Here is a 20,441-nt window from a genome sequence, read left to right as displayed (position 1 = left end):
GCCAGAGGTGCCTCATCTGACCATGCAGCCACATCAGTATGCAACTCAGAATGGATCTGGGTGATTTTGTCTGCAAAAGAAATAGCAAATTGATCACAGTGGGATGTCATGTGGTCAGATTCCAATTCCACGGGGCCATGATGTAAAAGCCCTCAACCCACATGAAATGAAGCTGCTCTGAACTCCTTGGAGGAAGAACGGGCTATACATGACATGGAATGGCTGTTTGTAGTGAATGAATGGATCTTTGAATGGCCAGGGCTGTGTCCATTCCAGTCAATGGGTTTATTACCTGGACTGGGTACAGTCGCTGGGAGGAAAATCTGGCTATTTTGCAAACCTAATGCCTTGGTGCTGAGCATACACCTCCCTCCCTGCTCCCTTCCTGCAATGCTCTTTCCATCTCCTCCACCCTCCCATACTAAACCTGATTGCTCTCAATACTCCCACCACCACCACCACTTTACCTTGATCTGACTTAGCCTTTCTCTTCCAGGACATTATTACGATGCAACTATGCGCCAACAAGCTTGACAAGAAGGATTTCTTCGGCAAATCTGACCCTTTCCTAGTTTTCTACCGCAGCAACGAGGATGGCACGTACGCAAGAAATACCCCCCTTCAAGACCGTGGCGCCCAGCTTGCCAGGCACTTTGCCACGCTCATGCTCTCAGGGCGTGCAGTTGCCTTCCTAGTGTCCCTGGGTCCCCTTTATTCATAGACACACACAGATTCACCTGGAAGCTGCCTGCGGAAGAGCCAGCAGGGCAGGCCTGTCAACAGGGCTGTAATTCTGCCTGCCGTGGTGATTCTCTCTGGCTCCTCACTCACTTCTGCCCAGGGCATGACTGATTGGAGGGGTGCACCAAACTACATTTGCATTCTCCACAGTTACAATCCAGAAGCCACAATCTCCCCTACGCCAATAGTTACACCCTGACTGTCACATTTCCAAATCAAGGTGCCCTTCTATTGGGCAAAACATCTTCTTGTGTAGGAAGAGTCCTGTGTTATGTGAAAAGGGAATAACCACCATATTGTGCAGTAGGCTTACCATTTGCCTACCCATGGTGGCCAAGTTCCTGCCCCACCCTAATCACCCGAGCTAGATCAATTGAGCAGCGGGAAGGGGATAGAAAGGTGGTGGGGACAAATTCACAGCATCCACAATGCTCTGAGATTTGGGAAATTCCGAAGTGTCACAAGGGTGTGAGCTGTGATATCCGGCTTCTAGAATTACACCTGATTTCTAGACTACAGAGGGCAGTTCCCTTGGAGAAAATGGCTGCTATGGACTCTGGGGCATTATATCCTGTTGAGTTCCCTGCCCTGCTCAGATGAGCAGATTTAAATCCCTGTTCTGCCGTGGAATCCCATTGGATTACTTTAGCCAGTCATATAGTCTCACGCTAATCTACCTCACAGAGTTGTTGTGAGGATACAGTAGACAAGAGGGGAATGATGTAAGCTGCTTTGCGTCCCCACTGAGGAGATAGACAGGGTATAAATGTAGTAAATAAATATGCTCAACAATATATTAGGGTTCTGGGAGTTGAGGAGACATGAATATTCCAGGGTGGCCTATCAACTACAGAACTGTCTGCCAAATTGATCTGATTTGACTCTGAAGTAGTAGTTGAGGAACATATTCCACAGTAGTTGTGCAGTCATAAAGAGATGCATAACAGTTCCAGTCCACCGTCAGATATGACAACCCCCCTCAATGTGCACTAGGGTCACCAGATACAACCAAGGGTTTTAATACTTAGCAGGCACTGCCAAATTGATCAAAACGCTCAGTTCTTTGCAGTTGTTAAAGGCACAGAAGCCTTGGTTTGTTGTGTGGTGGTAGCCAGAAGTTTCTGTTTTCCTAGAGGTATTCTAAAGCCTACCCAGTTCATTGCCCTAAACATTCACGTACTGTATTGTTAATAGGGGAGCATCCCTTGTTAATAGCTGCAGCCCACAGCACTTCTTTTTCTTGCTTGGTTTCCCTGCCCATTTGCCATGGCCTCTCTCTCTGCTTCCAGGTTCACCATCTGCCACAAGACAGAGGTGGTGAAGAACAACCTGAATCCAGTGTGGCAGCCATTCTCCATTCCTGTGCGTGCCCTGTGCAATGGGGACTATGACAGGTCAGAGCTCGGCTGCATGTAGGACATACATACATGCAGCCCTCCCTTCCGGAGGAGGGAGTAGAAGAGGAGGTGCAAAATCTTTTATTTGCCCTGAGGAGCAGCTACAATAAGAAGGAGCACATGGGGCCCTTCAGTTTAGGGGTGGAGGAAAGGACAGTCTCACCCACCTCACTAGTAAGGTCTTGGTGCCATGAAGCAACTTAGTACTGAAGGAACATGATGGTTATCCATTGTCTTCATTTTAACACAAATATTAAAATGATTCTCAAGTTGGACACCTTTCTGCAAAAGTCACCTTTTTTCTTCCACCATTTGTTGTTTGTATTCCAGGACAGTGAAAATTGACGTGTATGACTGGGACCGAGATGGCAGGTGAGGTGGTGGGATTCAGTGTGGTCTAGAATCTTCTCTTTTTCTGAGGAGGAGCCATTATTCAAAATGAGGTGGGAGACAGAGAAAGCAGAATTCTAGATTGTACCACTAAAGATAACAGGGACAAAATTGTATTTTTTAATACTCCCCGGGATAGAAACCTCTCTGGAAATAATAAACACATTTGAAAGAGGGTCGCACTAAACATTTCTCCCTTTGATGTGCTAGTTTTCTACATGGAGGAGCATTCAAAAATATCACAACCTGCAGTGGGAGGTAGCATAGTTAAGAATTCTACCACTTCATTTGGCATAATATATAGAGCAGGCCCCAGGCTATACTGTGAATATTAAACCATTAAAGCTTTTAGTTAATCTACTATTTAAAACTACAGTCCTTATCAAAATATGTTGATCGGGATCATACTTAAGCAAAGAACAAAATCACTGCAAAATTATTTAGATTATATTTTATATTGAACTGAGGCTGGAATTGTCAGGGAGGCCGATTTGGGGCTGAGAGGCCTGACCCGGGATGTATGAGTTGGGGGTGCGTATAAGGTTTCCAGATAGGTAGAGAATCTAAGGGGCTCAAGAACCACTGAGAAAAGTGCTTTATTCCTAGTATAAATAACATAAAAGAAAATATTTCATGTAAGCGACAGCAAGCCCCAGAGGGCCAGGTGGACAGGGGTATCCTCAGGCAAAATAGAAATGAACTTCTATGTTGCCGGTTCCCTGAGGACTCCTTCTATTGCTCTTTGCATTCCTCTCATTCCCCACTTTCACGGTTCTCTCATGAAAACTTCTGCCCCAGTAAACGTTCTGGTCTTTAAGGTGCTGCACAATTCTTTGTTCTTTCAGACTGTGATACTGTAAAGAGCTTTTAAAACACAGTGGGAACATGCTCTTTGAGCTGGATCAACATATCCAGCAAAAATGAGGTGGCAAATGCAACTACCCTACTTCAGGGGTCAGGAGAGGGGGGACAATCCCCCATTTTGAATATTCCCCCATGTTAAAGAAGCAGGGAGCAGGGTCAGCTGGGGAACCTTCAGCAAGATGCTGTGTAGCAACCCCCCTCCTCCCAAGGTTTCTCCCTCAGGTGCCTGGGCAAATGAACAGCTGTGCTGGCTAAGAGTAGCAGCTGTCTCTCACTCACGGGCTTCTCCCGCTGGCTGGCAGCTGCTGCTCTTGAGAGCCATCATTTCTTCCTTGAGCAAATGAGCAAACAGGGGCCTAGAGCAGTCAGGACTGCCTGCCTTCTGCCTGGCCATGGAGGAGGGGAGGAAAAGGAGAAGACGTTGCTCCCAACGATGGTGGCAGCGGGCATGCCAAGAGAGAGAGGAAGGGTGAGGAGACAGAGGGCCAAGCTACAAGTGATGAATGACACTTGCCTGGCTTGGAGCGCAAGTGAATGGCAAGTGAACAGGGAGGAATACACGTGAGTCTGTTCGTCACTTGTAGCTTGGCCCTCAATCTCTCTATGAGAGAGGGAAACATAGCTACTACTGCCACTGCCCAAGGGCCACTGTGATCTCTGCTACTGCACAGGGACAGTTCCTCCAAAGGCCATCCACTTTTGGCACCTGCCAGGGGATGTCTACTACAATACTAGTCTTGAAGGTGAGAAAGGTTTTAATCTAGCACTCTGTCTGCCATGCTAATTTTCCACTTGCAGAGTGTCATTTAGAAATAAACCTTAGCCGTAGTCTGAAGCTCACTTTACCTACAGGGCCTGACTATATCTTTCTGCATCCATGGAATCAGCTGCATACCTGGAGTTTCCAATTCCCTTATGCACAGAGCTCAGATTTGAATTGGGACTGTTGCATGCATGGAGAGACTGCCCTGTGCACCCCACCAGTACCTGTGCAGTCCTTCTGTGGGACAGGTAGTGTCCTCTTAGATGGTTTGGGTTTGGAAAATAGCACCAAGGGGAAAGACCTTTCTGGAGCCCTTTCTCCACCACAGTCCGAATCCAAACCAGGGCTCCGCGTAATTGGGAGATTTGGTCATATCAGCATGAAACCTGCCTGGAGGCTTGCAATTCAAGTTGAGTGAGCCCCAACATAACATGTTGAATATTGCAGTGTGTGGTTTTGGCCCTTAGAGAAAGGAGAATCTAGTGTATTGGTGAGAGTGGTTCAAATTTGGAAAGGGAGAAGCCTGGATTCTTGAATTCCTGGGCCTTGTTGTTTCCCTCCTCAAAGCTCATGCCTTATCTTTAACCTAGCTAAGCCTTGCCGTGGGTGTAGTTTTGCAATAATGAACTTTGCTTACTTCTTCTTCTTTTGCTCCACAGCCATGATTTCATTGGAGAGTTCGCTACAAGCTACAGGGAGCTTTCCCGTGCCCAGAGCCAGTTCACTGTGTATGAGGTGAGCACCTCTAAACCGAAAATCCATCACCGTAGATGCTAGTTCCTTGCACAAATGATAATGCATTCTGAATTAACAAGTCTGACATCCTGTGTGGAATCCTATGTATGTGCTTGACCTAAGAGATTTGGGATGCTTTTTTTAAAAAAAAAAAAAGTACCAGACCCTCTGTAAACAGAAAGCATACAGAGTTTTTCCACATTCCTCTCTGTTATTGCAACCCCTTCTGACGTCCAGAAAAATAGTTTCCAATGTTGCAGGACCTGCACAGAGGAACAGCTATGTGAGTCGGAGGGCTGCAGTGAAATGGGGGGGGGGCAGACAATGAAACCTCCTCCTCCTGAGGGTCACAGGTGTCATCTTCTTCCCCTCCTTACTGCAGCCATCCGACTTGTGTGATTATTCCTCCACACAGGCATCAAAAGCCCCTTAGAAGTGGCTGTGAGGAAATGGAGAGGAAAGCTGGAAAATTTGTGTTCTGTTCCCAGATGGTAGCGTACAGGCCAAAGATTCTAGCCCTCAGGGCTGTGGGCATGGGTGTAAAGAGCCCAGCTTTTGCTGGGATTTTGAGGCAAATGAGAAGCAGAGGTGGTTTGCCTCAGGGCTGTGAGAGGGGACTTAATATGGTGAAGGCAGTGGATGCGAAAGACCTGATCTTAAGGTGTTCTGGATATGGCCTCAGGAAGCTGGAGGTAAGGAGAGATTGCTCTGTTCTTTACATCTCTATATCGTTTGTTCATGTAGTCAAATTAAAGAGGTCAGTTTATCAACTGGCCTCCATCTGTGGCCAGGTCTTTATGGTGATTTGTTCTGCAACACTTAATAGGTAATAATAGCACTTAGCATTGCTAAACACTTCAGGGGTTCAAAGTATTTCATAGATTATCATGTCCTTAGAATGCCCCTGTAGGCCAGGCCGGTATTATGATCCCCAAATTGCAGGTGGCTACAGAGAGAAAGAGTAACTTGCTTAAAATTAACTACTGAGAGCCAAGCTACAAGTGATGCCTGACACAGGTTGGACACTTGTCAGCTTCCCTCAAGTTTTGATGGGAAATGTAGGCATCCTGGTCTTGCAGCTTGGCTCTCTAACTGCTGTCCAATGGACTTTTCAACTGTCACTTGTCCAACATTCCTCCAAGCTGCCTACATTTCCCATCAAAACTTGCAGGAAGCTGACAAGTGTCCAATCTGTGTCAGGCGTCACTTGTAGCTTGGCTCTGAGTTTGTGGCTGGGATCTGAACCTGCAGCCTCCCAGATTGTGCCTGATGTTTGCCTTTGTGCTGTAAAAAGCTCCACTTGTTGATTTCTGCATATCAAATGTTTGTTTAAAGACACACGCACCCAAGCCATTGTGTTTATATTCTAGCCAGTGGGCATCTCTCTGCTCAGGCTTTACTCTCCAGCTTCTACTCACTGGCAACCAATATGTGAGGAGCTTCATCATTCTCCTCCCCCTTCCATTTGCTATTTAGGACAAACTTACCCTGTGCAATGCTGCTTCAATAAGATATAATCACCGCTTTGGGTGATATTGCACTGTTTAATAAAGCCAACATAACTGATGTTGCACTATACCTATTTCTCTCGTCATCTAAGTTAACTAGGAGACTCCAGTTGTTGCAAAACACTGCTACTCGGCTGTTATCAGGAGCAAGCAGGAGCACGAATATCACCCTCATCCTGCAGTCACTCCATTAGCTACCTATCAGTTACGGTGCTCAGTTCAAGGTATTGGCTATCACATACAAAGCTCTTCACAGCCATGGTCTGGCTTACCTGTAGGGCTGCCTTTCCCATTATATTCCCCTATGGCAGCTTTCCTTGTCTGAACAGGGTCTCCTGCAGGTGCCACCCTGCACATGGGTGAAATCAACAGCTGCATCTACACGGGCTTTCTCTGTGGTGGCCCCTATCTTGTGGAACGGCCTGCCTGAGAAAGTTAGGAGACCCTCCACTCTCCTGGCTTCCCATAAAAATGATGCAAAACTGAATTATTACAAAGGGCTTTTTACTCAGATAGGAGGGCTGTATTGTAGGGAGGGGGTCTCAAGGAGATGCTTCACTAATGAGTTAGGGACCATAGACTTCACCACTATGTTGCCTATCTGTCGCTTTAAGTATGTGCTCCTATGTACTACCTGTTGCTTTAAGTATGACCCTACTGAGTAGTTCTGTGTTATCTAATGTCAATCCTAGAATTGTTTATGCAGCATTTCTTCAACCTGTATTGGATGTTTTGCTAATGTTATGTCTTTGTAAACTTGCATTTATTTATTCAATGGCATTGTTTATGGCAATATCCTTGATATTGACTGTACTAATCTCACACTATGTAATCCGCCTTGAGTCTCAATAAGAAAGGCGGACTATGAATGAATGAATGAATGAATGAACGAATGAATGAATGAAGAACTCACATGTCTTGAATATGCTGACTGTGAGCAGTGCTTCTGTCTCCAGAAATATGGGGTGTGCCTTGCAGCAAAGTCAAACCTTAACCCAGTGAGCCAGCCAGAAAGGCACTTTCCAGGTCTGAGGAAGGGGCTGAAGCTATTGTCCTTTTATAAAGTAGTTTAGAGGAGCTGTGGATTCAGTCCCGAAGTAGTGGTCAGTTGCTGGAACACAATTTTTAGGGGAAGGGTCCAAAGCTGTGATGGCATTGTCAGGACTGGGCCACTGGAAGCTGAGGAGATGACTTTATGTATTTAGATATTTACACTCTGCTTTTCTCCCTGATGGGGAATCAAAGCAGCTTACAACATTGTTCTCCTCTCCTCCATTTTATCCTCACAACAACCCTGTGAGGTAGGTTAGGCTGAGAGAAAGTGTGACCAGCCCCAGAGAGTTCAGAAAGATTCATAGCAGAGTGGGGATTTGATCCTGCCTCTCTCTGATCCTAGCCATAGAATGTGAACCGGGAGCCTCCAATCTAGAGTCATGGCTGTTCCTCACAGGAGTGCATTAGTGCTGTGAGAGACAGAGAAACAAACAGAGGGCAGTGTGGCATGTGGGCTGTCACGACAGGCATCATGGAACTGCAGCCAAATCAAATTTCCCAGGAACAACTTGCTTGTGCTGCCTTGCAGCCGTGTCATATGTACCTCTGCGGTGTGTGCTAAGAAACATTATCATTTCTGATCCAAAATGCATCTTTTGAAAAGCATATATAAAGGGGGCTTGCCTGGCAAAAAACTTCCAGCGTCACAGCTTTCTGTGCAGCCTACTCATCCTTGAATGTGAAATCATCCTCTGTCTGGCCATTGTATTTGGAGACAAAAGGAAATTTTCTCCTAAGCCACATACACAGAATGCTCAGGGAGAGCGATGGAGGTTGCCCCCTGCAGCGTGTGGCTTCCATGAATCATTTGGAGTCCTTCTATTGTTAAGTATTTTCCCCCTGCGCTCTACTTGTGTTGCACATTGTGGATTAAAACCACTTTGAGAGATAGTGAAGTGTAATGGTTGAAGTACTGAGACTAGGGTTCCGGATTCAAATCCCCACTCAGCCACGAAGTTCACTGGATGACCTTAAGCCAGTCATCATCTTTCAATCTAACATACCTCACAGGGTTGTTGTAAAGAGAACATGGAGGAGGAGGAGGAGGAGGAGGAGGAGGAGGAGAACATTATGTATGCCACACTGAACTCTGTAGAGGGAGGGTGAGATGAAAATGTGATAGATAGATAGATAGATAGATAGATAGATAGATAGATAGATAGATAGATAGATAGATAGATAGATAGATAGATAGATAGATAGATAGATAGATAGATAGATAGATAGATAGATAGATAGATAGATAGATAGATAGATAGATAGATAGATAACAGTGTAGCCCGCTACTCTGTTCTTGCATACCATTCCATTCTCACGCAGATCTCCTCTCAGATAGTCAGAATATGTAACATAAGCAGCTTTCTACCATCTAGAAGTAAGGGTTTTACAGTTAAGGAACACACATACATTCGGGGGAGCCAGGGCATTATGTACAGAAGTATGTTCAGTACCTCAGAAAAAATGTAATGTTAAGACATCTCAGTGTTTTGTGACTTGAAAATAAAGCTGCAGGTACCACAGAGCGATGTGGTGATTTGAGTGTTGGACTGTGATGAGGCAGACCTGGGTTCTAATGTCCATCCTGCCATAAAGCTCACTGGATGACCTTGGGTCAGTCACACTCTTTGCCTCACCTATCTCATAGGGTTGTTGTGAGGAGAAAATATTGAAGGGAGAACCGTGCCTGCTGCTTTGAGTTCCTTGACGGAAAGGTGAAATAAACATGAGATAAACAGACTGTGATTAAATTTTGGTAGGGCCACAAGAGGCCAGACAAAATTACTTCAGAGGCGAGATCCAGCATGTCGGCTGCCAGTTAGCAATCCTCAGCTTTATAGAAAAAGTGGGTAGCTCTGCCTTTGTGGAAGGAGTAGGATCAGGTGGCATTTTGTCCCTTTGACTGCTACGGATCTGTGTGGTCGCTGAGATGAGAATATGAGAGCTGTGGAACTGAGTTAAGGGTTGCCATGGACATAACAGTGGTGATGGCAGGTTGTTAAGCAAAATGGTGGCTGCGACTCAGTGTTAGAGGAGACTGATGTATCCCTTCTGCTCCAATGCTAGGTTTTGAATCCTAGGAAGAAATGCAAGAAAAAGAAATATGTTAATTCGGGGACTGTGAGTATGATACTTCTCCCCGCTCCTTCCCGCCATCCCTCCCTCCATTTCTTGAGAGCTAGTATTGTCCCTTTTCTGAAATGCTTGGCTTGAACATACAAGATATGGGTTCATATTGCAGCCCAGCAGTTGTGGTACCCATTCAGCAAACCTCAGTTTTCCTACCTGTAAAATGGTACTGGTAAGAGTGATATAAAAGGAATGGAGTGAAGTTTCTGATTGGTTTTATGGTGATTGTAAATACTTAATCAAGATGTGGGAGTTAATCTGGATTAGTCAAAGCATGATATGAAGCACGAGTCAAACTGCTATATAAGTTGAGGTGTCCATATAAAAGCTCAATGGAACTAGGAGTTAACACAGGTTGGGTCTAGGTCCCCAGTTGTGTCAGATGTAACACAATCACACATAAGTTGTGAGTTCTCCTCAATTCCTGTGGGTGCAGTGGCCAATTAGGACTGTGGTACAGCTGGAGAAGGGGCTTCATCTTTCTCCCCTGCACCCTTTTTCCTAGCCTGCAACAATCCCAGGGTGCTTTTTGCAATGCAGATAAACACGTGGGTTTCCCCAACTGGCCCCTTTGCATTCCCAGGGCTGTTTCAGGCTGGAAAAGAGCGCAGAGGAGGATGCTGAAGCCACTTCTCCATGCACCATGGCCCTAATCCTAATCGCAGGAATTGAGGAGAACCCACAACTCACATTTGATTGCATGATGTCTGGCACATGGTAGGGTCCCATACCGAACATGTGTACTCAGTAAGCCTGTGTGTAGTTGCACTTTAATATGACCAAGAGAGAGGCAGCGCTACCTAGCTATAGGGCAGAGTACATCAAACGACTGGAAACTGCCCTCCTCCTCCCTCCTTCAGCAGGGGGACATTTCTGTCTGAAAGCTGTTGCATTAGCCAAAGGAGGAAAAAGAAGAAATTTTTTCTTTCATCTGGGTTTGAGGGTCCTTGATGAGGCAGGGAAGCAAGGAGAGGCGGCCACTGCTGGGGGGAATAGGAGTGTCTTTTTACCACAAAGTAGCCTTTACAACTTTCTGCCACAGAATTGGAACCAATTTGCTTCTGGTGACAGAAAGTAAATAATACACACACACTCCAAAAACCCTCTGGAAAAAACCCTTCTAAATCCCCACTTCTGTTAAACTGCTCCAGACCTGACCCCAAAGTTTCTTCCTGTCCATGACTGTCTTTTTCACTGTCTCTCACAAGATATCTTTTCTGTTTGTCTCTTCTTGGCAGGTGACCCTTCTGTCGTTTACGGTGCAGTCCGAATTCACCTTTGTTGATTATATTCGAGGCGGGTGCGTCAGTTGGAAAGACTGGATGCTTCCTAGGTTCCTGGCTCCTTTGACCCATGGGCCCACAGTCCCAGGCCAGCCTTTTTCATGGCTTCTGAGGGACGAAGGCTAGAGAAAGCTACCTGAGGGAGGCTTTGGGCATAGGCAGGGAGGCAGAACAAAATGGCATATGAGGCACTGAGGAATGATATGCCAGTGGAGATGTTCTGAGGAGATATTTATAGGGAGTGGGCCTGTGATGGTTTAGGTTACTGGCATGTTACCCTTTGGTTTTGGTGGTGTTTACAGGGTGATTACATAAGGGAGAAAACAGTTTATAACATTTTAGGGGACTCGCAAGGATGGCAGTATCAATTTTTCTCTCTCTCTTCTCTACCCCACCCCCTAGGACACAGTTGAATTTCACAGTCGCCATTGATTTCACGGCCTCCAACGGTGAGTGCAGCACACCAGTGAGTCGCTATGGGAACCGAGTGACAGCTTAGCTTGTAACCAGGCAGCCAAGGACCCTTGGCCATAAACAGAGACCTTTAAGCATACACTCCTGTGCCTTAGGCAGTGCCTCCCTTCCCACAAACTGGGAGTAGGAAACCACACACAACCACAATGGAATTGTGGGTGGGCCTGTTCCCCATGTTATTGGGAACTAAAGAGGAGAGGAATGGACTTAGGGTGACCATCCATAGATGACCAAAAGATAATCCATGGATGACCAAAAAATAAGAAGGGGACAAAAGATTTGCCCAAGATTTGTGTGTGCTAATTTATATGCATAGATGCAGCTTTACACATAACTGGTATAATTTAAATAGACATACAACTCACTATAGTGCCAGCTCTGTCTAAGGCAGCATGCAGAACTCTGCTTCTTGAGTGACAACCTCTCATTCAAATGTGTACAAAAAGCTTATTCAGCAAAAAAAAAATCCCGCTGATTGTACTGAACAGAAGCAGAACACAGACAAATGAGAGGACAGGAGTCCTGCAAGAGGACTGCCTTCTGCAAAATAACACATCTACTCACCCTAAATGGGCCTGTGGGAAAAGAATATGGGGGCACTGTGAGTGAATGGCTGGGAAGAAGGGGGAAGGAGTTATGGAGAGAGGTCACCAAGTTCTATGAGTGCCTGCTGAAGGGACAATGAAGCCATGTCAAATGAGTGCCTATGCTTTCTGAGATGAAGGGTGGTTTCTGGGTTTCCCCCCACCCCTAAGTGGTTTCCCAGTGTTGCAGGTGTCTGTGGGAATCCTCAAGGCTAAATTTGTGAGGGGGTCTCTTGGGTTCCCAAGACCTTCTCACAGGTGAGCTCTGACTCATGAATTCTGATGCTGAAATAAATGTTGTAACCGGTGCCGCTAGACTCCTGTTTTATTTTCCTTTGTGCAGGGAATCCCTCGCAGCCCACTTCCCTCCACTACATGAGCCCGTACCAACTCAGCTCCTATGCCATGGCGCTGAAAGCAGTTGGCGAGATCATCCAGGATTATGACAGCGATAAACTGTTCCCTGCCTACGGCTTTGGAGCCAAAGTTCCACCAGATGGCAAGGTGTCCCACCAGTTCCCTTTGGTAGGTATGGGCTTTATTTGGTGAGGGGAGAGACCATAGTGGCTAAACACCTCTTTGCATGCACTTGGTCCCCAAGTTCACTCCCTGGCATCACCACTGAAAAAGGCCTGGGAAAGGACCATGTCCCAGATCCTGGAAATGCTCTCAGTCAAGCTAGTCTAGAGGAACTATCGGTCCAATCTATTATAGTGCAGCATCATATGGAATCATTTTTTGTGAAGATTTCGAGAGGAGGGGTCATTCTTGCAACAGCGTGATGCCCCAGGATCTGTTTCCCCTGGCGGGGTATTACCACAAAACTCCTTTCAAATCTTACGACAAAAACAGAATGGTTATTACAGTAACATCTTGCAGATCTGATTGTGTAAGAAAAGACAAAAAGGTTGTTACAGTTAATTTCATTAGTCCCTACAAAACACGCTCTCAATCAATTTAGCAGTTCTACAAATAACAAACATGTCATGGTTGAACATCAAAGACACCCTCTTCTGAAGATCACGAGTGTTAATTAACTCCAGTAGAAATGCTCAAATACTTCTTTGTCTTCATTCAGTATGAAGGAATCTCCCACTTTGTGGTCTCTACTGTATTTTGTGTGTGTGCGTGTGTGAGAGAGTGTGTGTGTGTAATATCATGTACTCACTGAGGCTTAGCCCTAAGATCTGCTTTCAGAACCAAGGTTCATCTCTGAAACCCAAGAGAGTGACCCAGAGCATGTACAGAGTATTCCTCTCAGCAAATAAATCACCGTAGCCATAGACTTTGAAGTTGGCGAGAAAGGCTGCTAGCTCAAAGGGTTTGATTTCCAAACTTTCACAAGTCTTGGCATCTGCTTTATAGAGCCTCTCAGTCTAAAAGTTAACCAGCAGAGTCATGTTGAAGGAACAATTCCAGTGCTCTTTGTGGTCTTTATGATTAGCAGCGGTAGGTATCAAGACATTTGTGTACTGAGATCATGCAGTGCAGTCCCAAAATGGGATCCTTTGTCAAAATACTGAGAATCCTTATTCTAGTCCTCATGCTTCTGAAGACATTTTCTTTTAGACATGCAAGTAATTATCTCAGATCGGGGCTTAGAAAAATGTCATACATGTGCACTCACTCATGTGGGTGCATGCACATAAATGCACATGGCTCCTCAACTGCCCCCTTGTGCTGCCTGCTGATGTGCTCACTTCTCTCCATAGAACAATAATCCAGATAACCCCAGCTGTGAGGGCATAGAGGGAGTGCTGGAATCATATTTCCAAAGCTTGCGGACTGTGCAGCTATATGGACCCACCAACTTTGCACCTGTCATCAACCAGGTTGCCCGGTAAGTGGGGAGTTGGGGAAACAGGCCAGAGAAATCTGCCTTCCTGCTTGGCTCTGAGCCCCTAAACTCTGGGCCAAGGTTTCTGAAGGTCTCCTGGTGTGTATCCAGCAAAATGTTTGTGGAGTTCATTATAAATCAGTGGTGTTTTGTTAACGCAAGGGTCACTGTGCAAGCAGTAGTGCTAAGGATGGCCTGATGGTTGTGCAGCTGGGAGCATTTATCACACCCCATTTTGAAAAATGCTTTAATTAATTGCGTTATTATATTTATAACTTAAAATGATTGCACAAATAGATATTTAGGTTAACATTCATTGGCTCACTCTATGCCTTTCACAAGCAGAAACAAATTATTGGATACAATGAAGTTTTCCTGGCATAACAGCTTACTGTAACTTAAAAAAAAACCCCACAGTTCTGCTAACTTAATGGCCTTGACGTTAGCAGATCTGGAACATAAGATAAATGCTATTGTCACATACCTGTCAAGATTATGTTTGAAATGGCCCAAAGTAGCTCCAGCTGCTTTTTCAAAGGTGACAAGTGAGCAGAAGCTCTAGCCAGTTATCCTGATTTCTCAAAATAGCTCAGCATCCCACAAAAACGTTACCTGCCTACCTTGCCCCATCAAAAATCAGCTTGTCAGTTCCTAAGCTGAAGGGGACCCCTTTGCCCTTTAATTGCTACATAGTCAGCTACTTAGTAGCTATTAGAGAGCTATTTTTCACATAATATAAGACCTTTGGATGACTCTGTGAAATTGACTGTCGGTAGGTTAATCAAAGACAAAAGAAGCCATTTCTTTGCATATCACACATTAGAGAATTCACTACCATAAAAAGTGTTGATAAAGTAAATGTTTTTTTTTAAAAAAAAATGGATTAGAAGGATTCATGGAGAATATGTCTATTGCAGTTGAATGGAACCTCCATATTCAAAAACAGTATAGCTCTGAACATCAGGTACTTGGACAAACAAGGGAGGGCTTTTGTCTTTGTGTCCTGTAAGTTCCCTAGAAGTACATTGCTGGACACTTTTGAGGAAATAATGCTGAACTGAATAGATTTCTAATTTGTGATCTGGGAAGTCTCCCATTGCTTCTGCCACAAACTCAGTAGGTGGCTTTGCCACGCCAGTATCATCCCATCTTTCCCACCATCTTTGCAATATGACAATAATCAGGGCTTTTTTTGAGGGGGAACACTCCGGAACGGTGTTCCGGCAGCTCTAGAATCTGCCCACCTGATTCCTTCCTCCTTCAGCCCCATGGGCTCTGCAGAGGAGGCTAAGGTGTTTTGAGTTCATTCTGCTTTTGTGAGTGAGTGAGAGAGCAAAGAGATGCTGCTCATGCCTGGCGCAGGCTCTGCAGAGGAGGCCAAGCAGCTTTGAGTTCATTCTGCTTTCTTTTCATTCCTCTGTGAGTGAGTGAGTGAGTGAGTGAGTGAGTGAGAGAGAGAGAGAGAGAGAGAGAGAGAGAGAGAGCTGGGGCCCAGGATGGGCTCTGTAGAGGAGGTTTAGCTGCTTTGAGTTCATTCTTTCTTTTAATTCCTCTGTGAGTGAAAGAGAGACAGAGAGCAAGCTGGGGCCTGGTGTGGGTTCTGCAGAGGAGGGCTAAGTTGCTTTGAGTTCATTCTGCTTTCATTTCATTCAGGGGTTTCTGTGTATGTGTGTGCTGCTTTGAGTTCATTCTGTTTTATTTTCATTGGGGGAGTGGGTGGGTGGGGCTGTGTGTGTATGTGTACTGCTTTGAGTTCGTTCTGCTTTCTTGGGTGTGTGTGGGTGTGTGTGCATGTGCTGCTTTGAGTTCATTCTGCTTTCTTTTCATGGGGGTGGGTGGGGCTGTGCATGTGTGTGTGTGTGTATGTGTTGCTTTCATTCTTTTGTTGACTGAAGTTGACATTGTTATGGTTCCCACAGCTTTTGAATGCAGATTGGTTCTGTGTTAGTTAAATATATCAGTTATGGTTATTTGTATTAGTTAAAATATCAGTTATGGTTATTCCAGTTTTATGCTAGGAATGGATAGCTGTGTTCAAGTCACAGAAGGCTTTCATCAATATATTCATCAGCATATAGGTGTTCTTATGTCTTAACAGCTGTAACTCAAATGGTTCTCCCCACCCTCAGCTGATTAACATCACTGAAATTGCAGTGGACACATGGGTGTTAAGGAAGTTTTTATGAATAATTGTTTGTCTGAGACGTCAGAATATTTTTGAGCATTTCACAATGTCCCAACAGCTTAGCCATTGGTAAGATAGAGTTGGCAGGCAACAAAAAAAACCATTTTAAACTAAGTATAGATCTAATGCAGCTAAAGTTGAGTATCTAATTTTGAATTGCTCCACTAAAGCAAAACCCTCCCTGAAAATTTGAAAATACAATATTCATTAGATTAGGAGTTTCAGACTCTGTGGAATTTTGAGAAAGAATTTTGGATTTTTTTTCTATGCTGTCAGAAGGAATCTGTTAGAATTTAGATATGTGAGATGGGTTTTGGATTTTTAGAGGCCCCCTCCTTCTGGCATATTTTAAAATATGATTCCAAAGAAATGAAATGTTTGGGAAAAGGAATGGAAGATTTCACTTTTTGTAGAGGATACAGAAAGGAAAAAAACCCTTTCTCATAACAGTGTAATTTCCCAAGCTTACTAACATTTATCTCATTGTAATGCATTGTGCTGGGCTCCAGGAAGCGGTGTCACTTCCATGAGTGACGTCATCATGCATTTCCAGGAGCGGGCTCGTGATTTGCGCGCGCACATGTGATAATAGAGAGTTCCACCACCTCTTTTCCCAGGAAAAAAAGCCCTGATAATAATAACACCTACCTTACAGGGCTGTGGTAAGGAAACACTGCAGTCTGCTCTCTGCTCTTTCACAGGTCAGCTGGTGAGGTTAGTGATGGTTCCCAGTACTACGTTCTTCTCATCATCACAGATGGGGTCATCTCTGACATGCTCCAAACCAAGGAAGCCATTGTGGCCGTGAGTCTGACTCTTCTCCCAGCACTGCAGAAGGGGAAGCAAGAACAGCCTCAAGGCTTAGGGGAGTGCAAGAGAGCCTCAAGATCACTGTAGACAGATCAGCAATCTCCCTGTTCCCCAAATAACTTGTAATAAACGATGGTCCCTTTGTGATCTCTTCCTATCAGGGCCACCAAGGGGGTGTATGGGGGGGGACAGAATTCTAAGGGTAACTCTGGGACCCATGGAGTTGGGTACATCATGTGATTTGTTTTCTTATGAAGTTTGGGTTGGGTCTGGGTCATGTTAGGTGGGGGCCCAGAAGGAGTCTTGGTTTTGGGGCCTTAGGTGGCTCTCAGAATCCCTGTTCCCTGCAAAATTCTGGGGAAAAAATCTTTCTAAAAAGGATTTGTTAATGTACCATGGTGATGCAGTCCTTTCTCCTGAGCCGCTGGATTACTTTCTTTTTGCATCTCTGAGCCTGGCTAGTGCGTTAGCTAATAAGATCTTGGGATGACACCAGAGTGCTAGAACCAGCATGGCCAATTGCTGGCTCCAAGGCTGCAATTAATTATTGCCAAATAGCAGGCACTTCAGAGCCCAGGAGAAAGAGAGACACTATCGTGCCTGCCATTATTATAAGAGAAACATGCTGGTATTTGTTTTTGAAGGGCTATAACTCAGTGATAAGAGCCTGACATTTGGCCAGATCTACATTCTCTGGAAGTCTCAGCCTATTAACTAATAATAGCCTTCCTCACAGGATTGTTGTGATGGTAAAATGAGGTATTATAAATTTATCCTTGGGATGAAGCAGTAAGAAAACGTAGATACATTAATAACAACATCTGACTGACTATTCCAGGGACATAATGACTATTCCAGGGACATAATGCAGCCGGCAACTTCATAATTAGCTATGCTAAAACTTTGGCAGATGTGGAAATGTTAACACCAACCTCTCTGCTTAATATTGGAGCATCTTAACTGAACCCTCATGGGTTAAAAATCACTAACCCATGGTAGTGTGAGAATTCAAACCAGGTTGTCTCATAGTCTAGTCTGGCATTCTAATCACTACACCACGTCGGTTCTCGAATGGTCTATCCTGTTCAGGAACAGAGGTGTGTGTGTGTGTGCGTGTGTGTCTGAAACATCCAGATATTATGCAGGGTGCCACTCAGGTGATAATATTTTCCCAACAGGCCTCTTCTTTGCCTATGTCCATCATCATCGTGGGAGTAGGCCCTGCTGATTTTTTGGGTAAGTCTTCCTCTTACCCAGATACACTATGGATCAGGAATTGATGAACCAAAGCAATTAGCTTGCTGCTTTAATGCATCTATATGGTGACCTGATATCATGGCACCCATGTGCTGAAGCACAATCCAGCCATATACCCAGGAAGCCCACCTAACTGCAGACAGCTTTGTCTTCCATCTGTTCATCTTGGATCCCAGGGTGCATTCAGGAATCAGTGCTCTGAGATGTATCTTGTTGGAGGAGGGGGAGGGTGGCAGTAAGCCAGGAGGATGGCAGCAGATCTTAGCATTATGATTATATCATTCTTAGCCATGGAAGAGCTGGATGGAGATGAGGTGCGAGTCTCCTCCAGGGGGCGCTACGCAGAGAGAGACATTGTGCAGGTAACGTTTCCAGGTGAATGTAGATGGATGGGGTTCGCCACGGGAGTTTCATGTGGGTCATTTCCAGGCCTGTTTCTCTTTAGCCTTGTTGATACTTTGAGGCCACCTAAGACAGGAGATTCAAGGAATCCTGATTCCTGAGAGGCCTACTAACAACAATAGAAATATTAATAATAATAAAATATTTATTTATTTAGAAAATGTACTGCCTCTCCAGACATGCTTGAGGCAGTTCACAACAACAAAACAGGTAAAAAGAAACAATAAAATCTAGTCAATAACACAAGCAATAAAATGAATAAATAAAAACAAGGTTATAAAAAATAAACTAGGGCTTAAAACAAACACAGCAGTCTAAAATGATATTGATAAGACAGTTGTTATGCGCAAGAGTCATGGCCTCAGGGAAGTCTTTGAGTGTTCAACACCAGGCATCATGTTAGGAGGAGAGAGGACGTTTTCCCTCCATTTCTTTTCCCTCATTAATTTCTTCACTCTCCAGACTGATAATATCTGCGAAAGTAATATAATAGGTTAAGATACCTGCCCATCCTTCGAGGTCCCAAAAAGATGAGATAGGGATCCAGAGATCTATACAGCTGCCATACTATCACCCTTAATCCTGATAAAGAAAAACTCCCTTTCTGAATATAGGCAAATACTTGCCTCATATGGCTAGCCTGAAAAGAGACAACTGAAAAAAATGACTAGCATATTGAAGCTGTTTGGCATGAGCAGTGAGGAATGTAAACTGACAGAGTGGAATGAGGTTAATGGCAAGTCCCCTTTAATCTTAACTGATTTGCATCTGATCTCTTGCAAATACCTTGCATGGAAGAAAAGACATTTGGCTGAATCTTCCTGCTCAGCTCTTGTTTTGCTTAGCTGGATTTCTGATAGGTTTAGGAAACATGAATGAAAATACTTTGCAGTACTCAAGAAGCAGCTGACCGGAACAACAGCATACTTCAGAGTTAGCAGAAAGTGTAGAATCCAGGCCTAACATTTCTGCCCAAAGAAATGGTTGGGAGAGGGGAGCTTAGCCCACTGCCCCTCTCTCTTCCCTTTTCTGCTGCAGTTGACACCAAGGCAGGTTGGGTGGATCAGGGAAGGATGGATCCAGTCTGATCTAATGCTCACCTTTCTCTCTCTTTCCTGCTGTTGCAGTTTGTGCCCTTCCGGGACTACATTGACCACTCGGGGAACCAGGTGTTAAGCATGGCACGCCTGGCGAAGGATGTGTTAGCCGAAATCCCTGAGCAGCTCCTCTCCTACATGAAGAGCTACGACATCAAGCCCCTTTCCTCCAGCAGTTCACAGTAACGCCACCCTCTGTGCAGCCTGAGCCAATGGGACTGAGATGAACCCTGCGGGTTGGGCAACATGGGATGTCTCCACTCTCTCATTAAGAGCTGGCTAGATCCTGGGGGAAGGGGTATCTCTACGGGGAGGCAGGTAGGCTATGGACTGCATGCCTCGCACATGACCTGCACAAAAAGCATGAGGCCACCCCGAATCTCAAGTGGATGACTCCACAAAGCAGCCCTGGCAAGGGAGACGGACTTGAAGGAAAGCTGGAAGGACGCAGGGATCTCGCTGGGGGCCTGGGGTGGTGTTACCTTCAGGCCAAATTTGCTAAATAAGGTGTCATTTAGCTTTGTTCTGCCTGGATATTGACAATAAAACCATCCTTGGTCCCAGGAATTCCTGCTTTTTTCCCCCGAGGGTGTAATTGTTGCTGAGTAACCCCTACTGTTCCACCGGGGGACAGATTAAGGGTCAGAATGATGCCAATGCCTGATGAAACTTAGTACAATTATCTTTTTTAGGGGATCTTTTTTTAAAAAAAAAATGTGTTTGCTTCGCAGCAAAGCCTTCAGTGGAAAAATGCCATATTTTTCAAGTTGCAGATGTGAAGAAGGGCTTGGGATGTGGGAATTCTTAACAAGAACCTCCTGCACCGGCAGGAAAGGTGGAGTAGAACGTGGCAATTTTACTGTAACAGAAAAGATCAGATCTTTGGAGGAAAGCTGATGCACCCAGCAGACTTGGTCTTTTCATTCTACCTTTT

At 45.0% G+C, this 20,441-nt stretch overlaps 1 protein-coding gene across 1 annotated transcript in view; it reads left to right on the top strand.

Moving 5' to 3' along the window:
- CPNE9 (copine family member 9) overlaps positions 1 to 19,892 on the top strand; it is a 54,488-nt gene extending 34,596 nt beyond the window's left edge. Inside the window, exons 10-22 of the mRNA XM_054976419.1 lie at positions 497 to 600; positions 2,031 to 2,135; positions 2,469 to 2,510; positions 4,815 to 4,890; positions 9,516 to 9,569; positions 10,817 to 10,878; positions 11,264 to 11,310; positions 12,263 to 12,444; positions 13,632 to 13,759; positions 16,643 to 16,745; positions 17,930 to 17,987; positions 18,297 to 18,370; positions 19,538 to 19,892. Of these exons, the coding sequence (XP_054832394.1) occupies positions 497 to 600; positions 2,031 to 2,135; positions 2,469 to 2,510; positions 4,815 to 4,890; positions 9,516 to 9,569; positions 10,817 to 10,878; positions 11,264 to 11,310; positions 12,263 to 12,444; positions 13,632 to 13,759; positions 16,643 to 16,745; positions 17,930 to 17,987; positions 18,297 to 18,370; positions 19,538 to 19,693 (1,191 nt within the window). The 3' untranslated portion in view covers positions 19,694 to 19,892. The remainder of the gene's footprint in view (positions 1 to 496; positions 601 to 2,030; positions 2,136 to 2,468; positions 2,511 to 4,814; positions 4,891 to 9,515; positions 9,570 to 10,816; positions 10,879 to 11,263; positions 11,311 to 12,262; positions 12,445 to 13,631; positions 13,760 to 16,642; positions 16,746 to 17,929; positions 17,988 to 18,296; positions 18,371 to 19,537) is intronic.
- Positions 19,893 to 20,441: the final 549 nt, after the last annotated feature.

This window comes from Eublepharis macularius, chromosome 4 (genome assembly GCF_028583425.1).
Source record: "Eublepharis macularius isolate TG4126 chromosome 4, MPM_Emac_v1.0, whole genome shotgun sequence".
NCBI classification, from domain to species: Eukaryota; Metazoa; Chordata; class Lepidosauria; order Squamata; family Eublepharidae; genus Eublepharis; species Eublepharis macularius.
The sequence above is the reverse complement of the archived record's forward strand: the minus strand, read 5'-3'. Positions and strand labels throughout refer to the sequence as shown.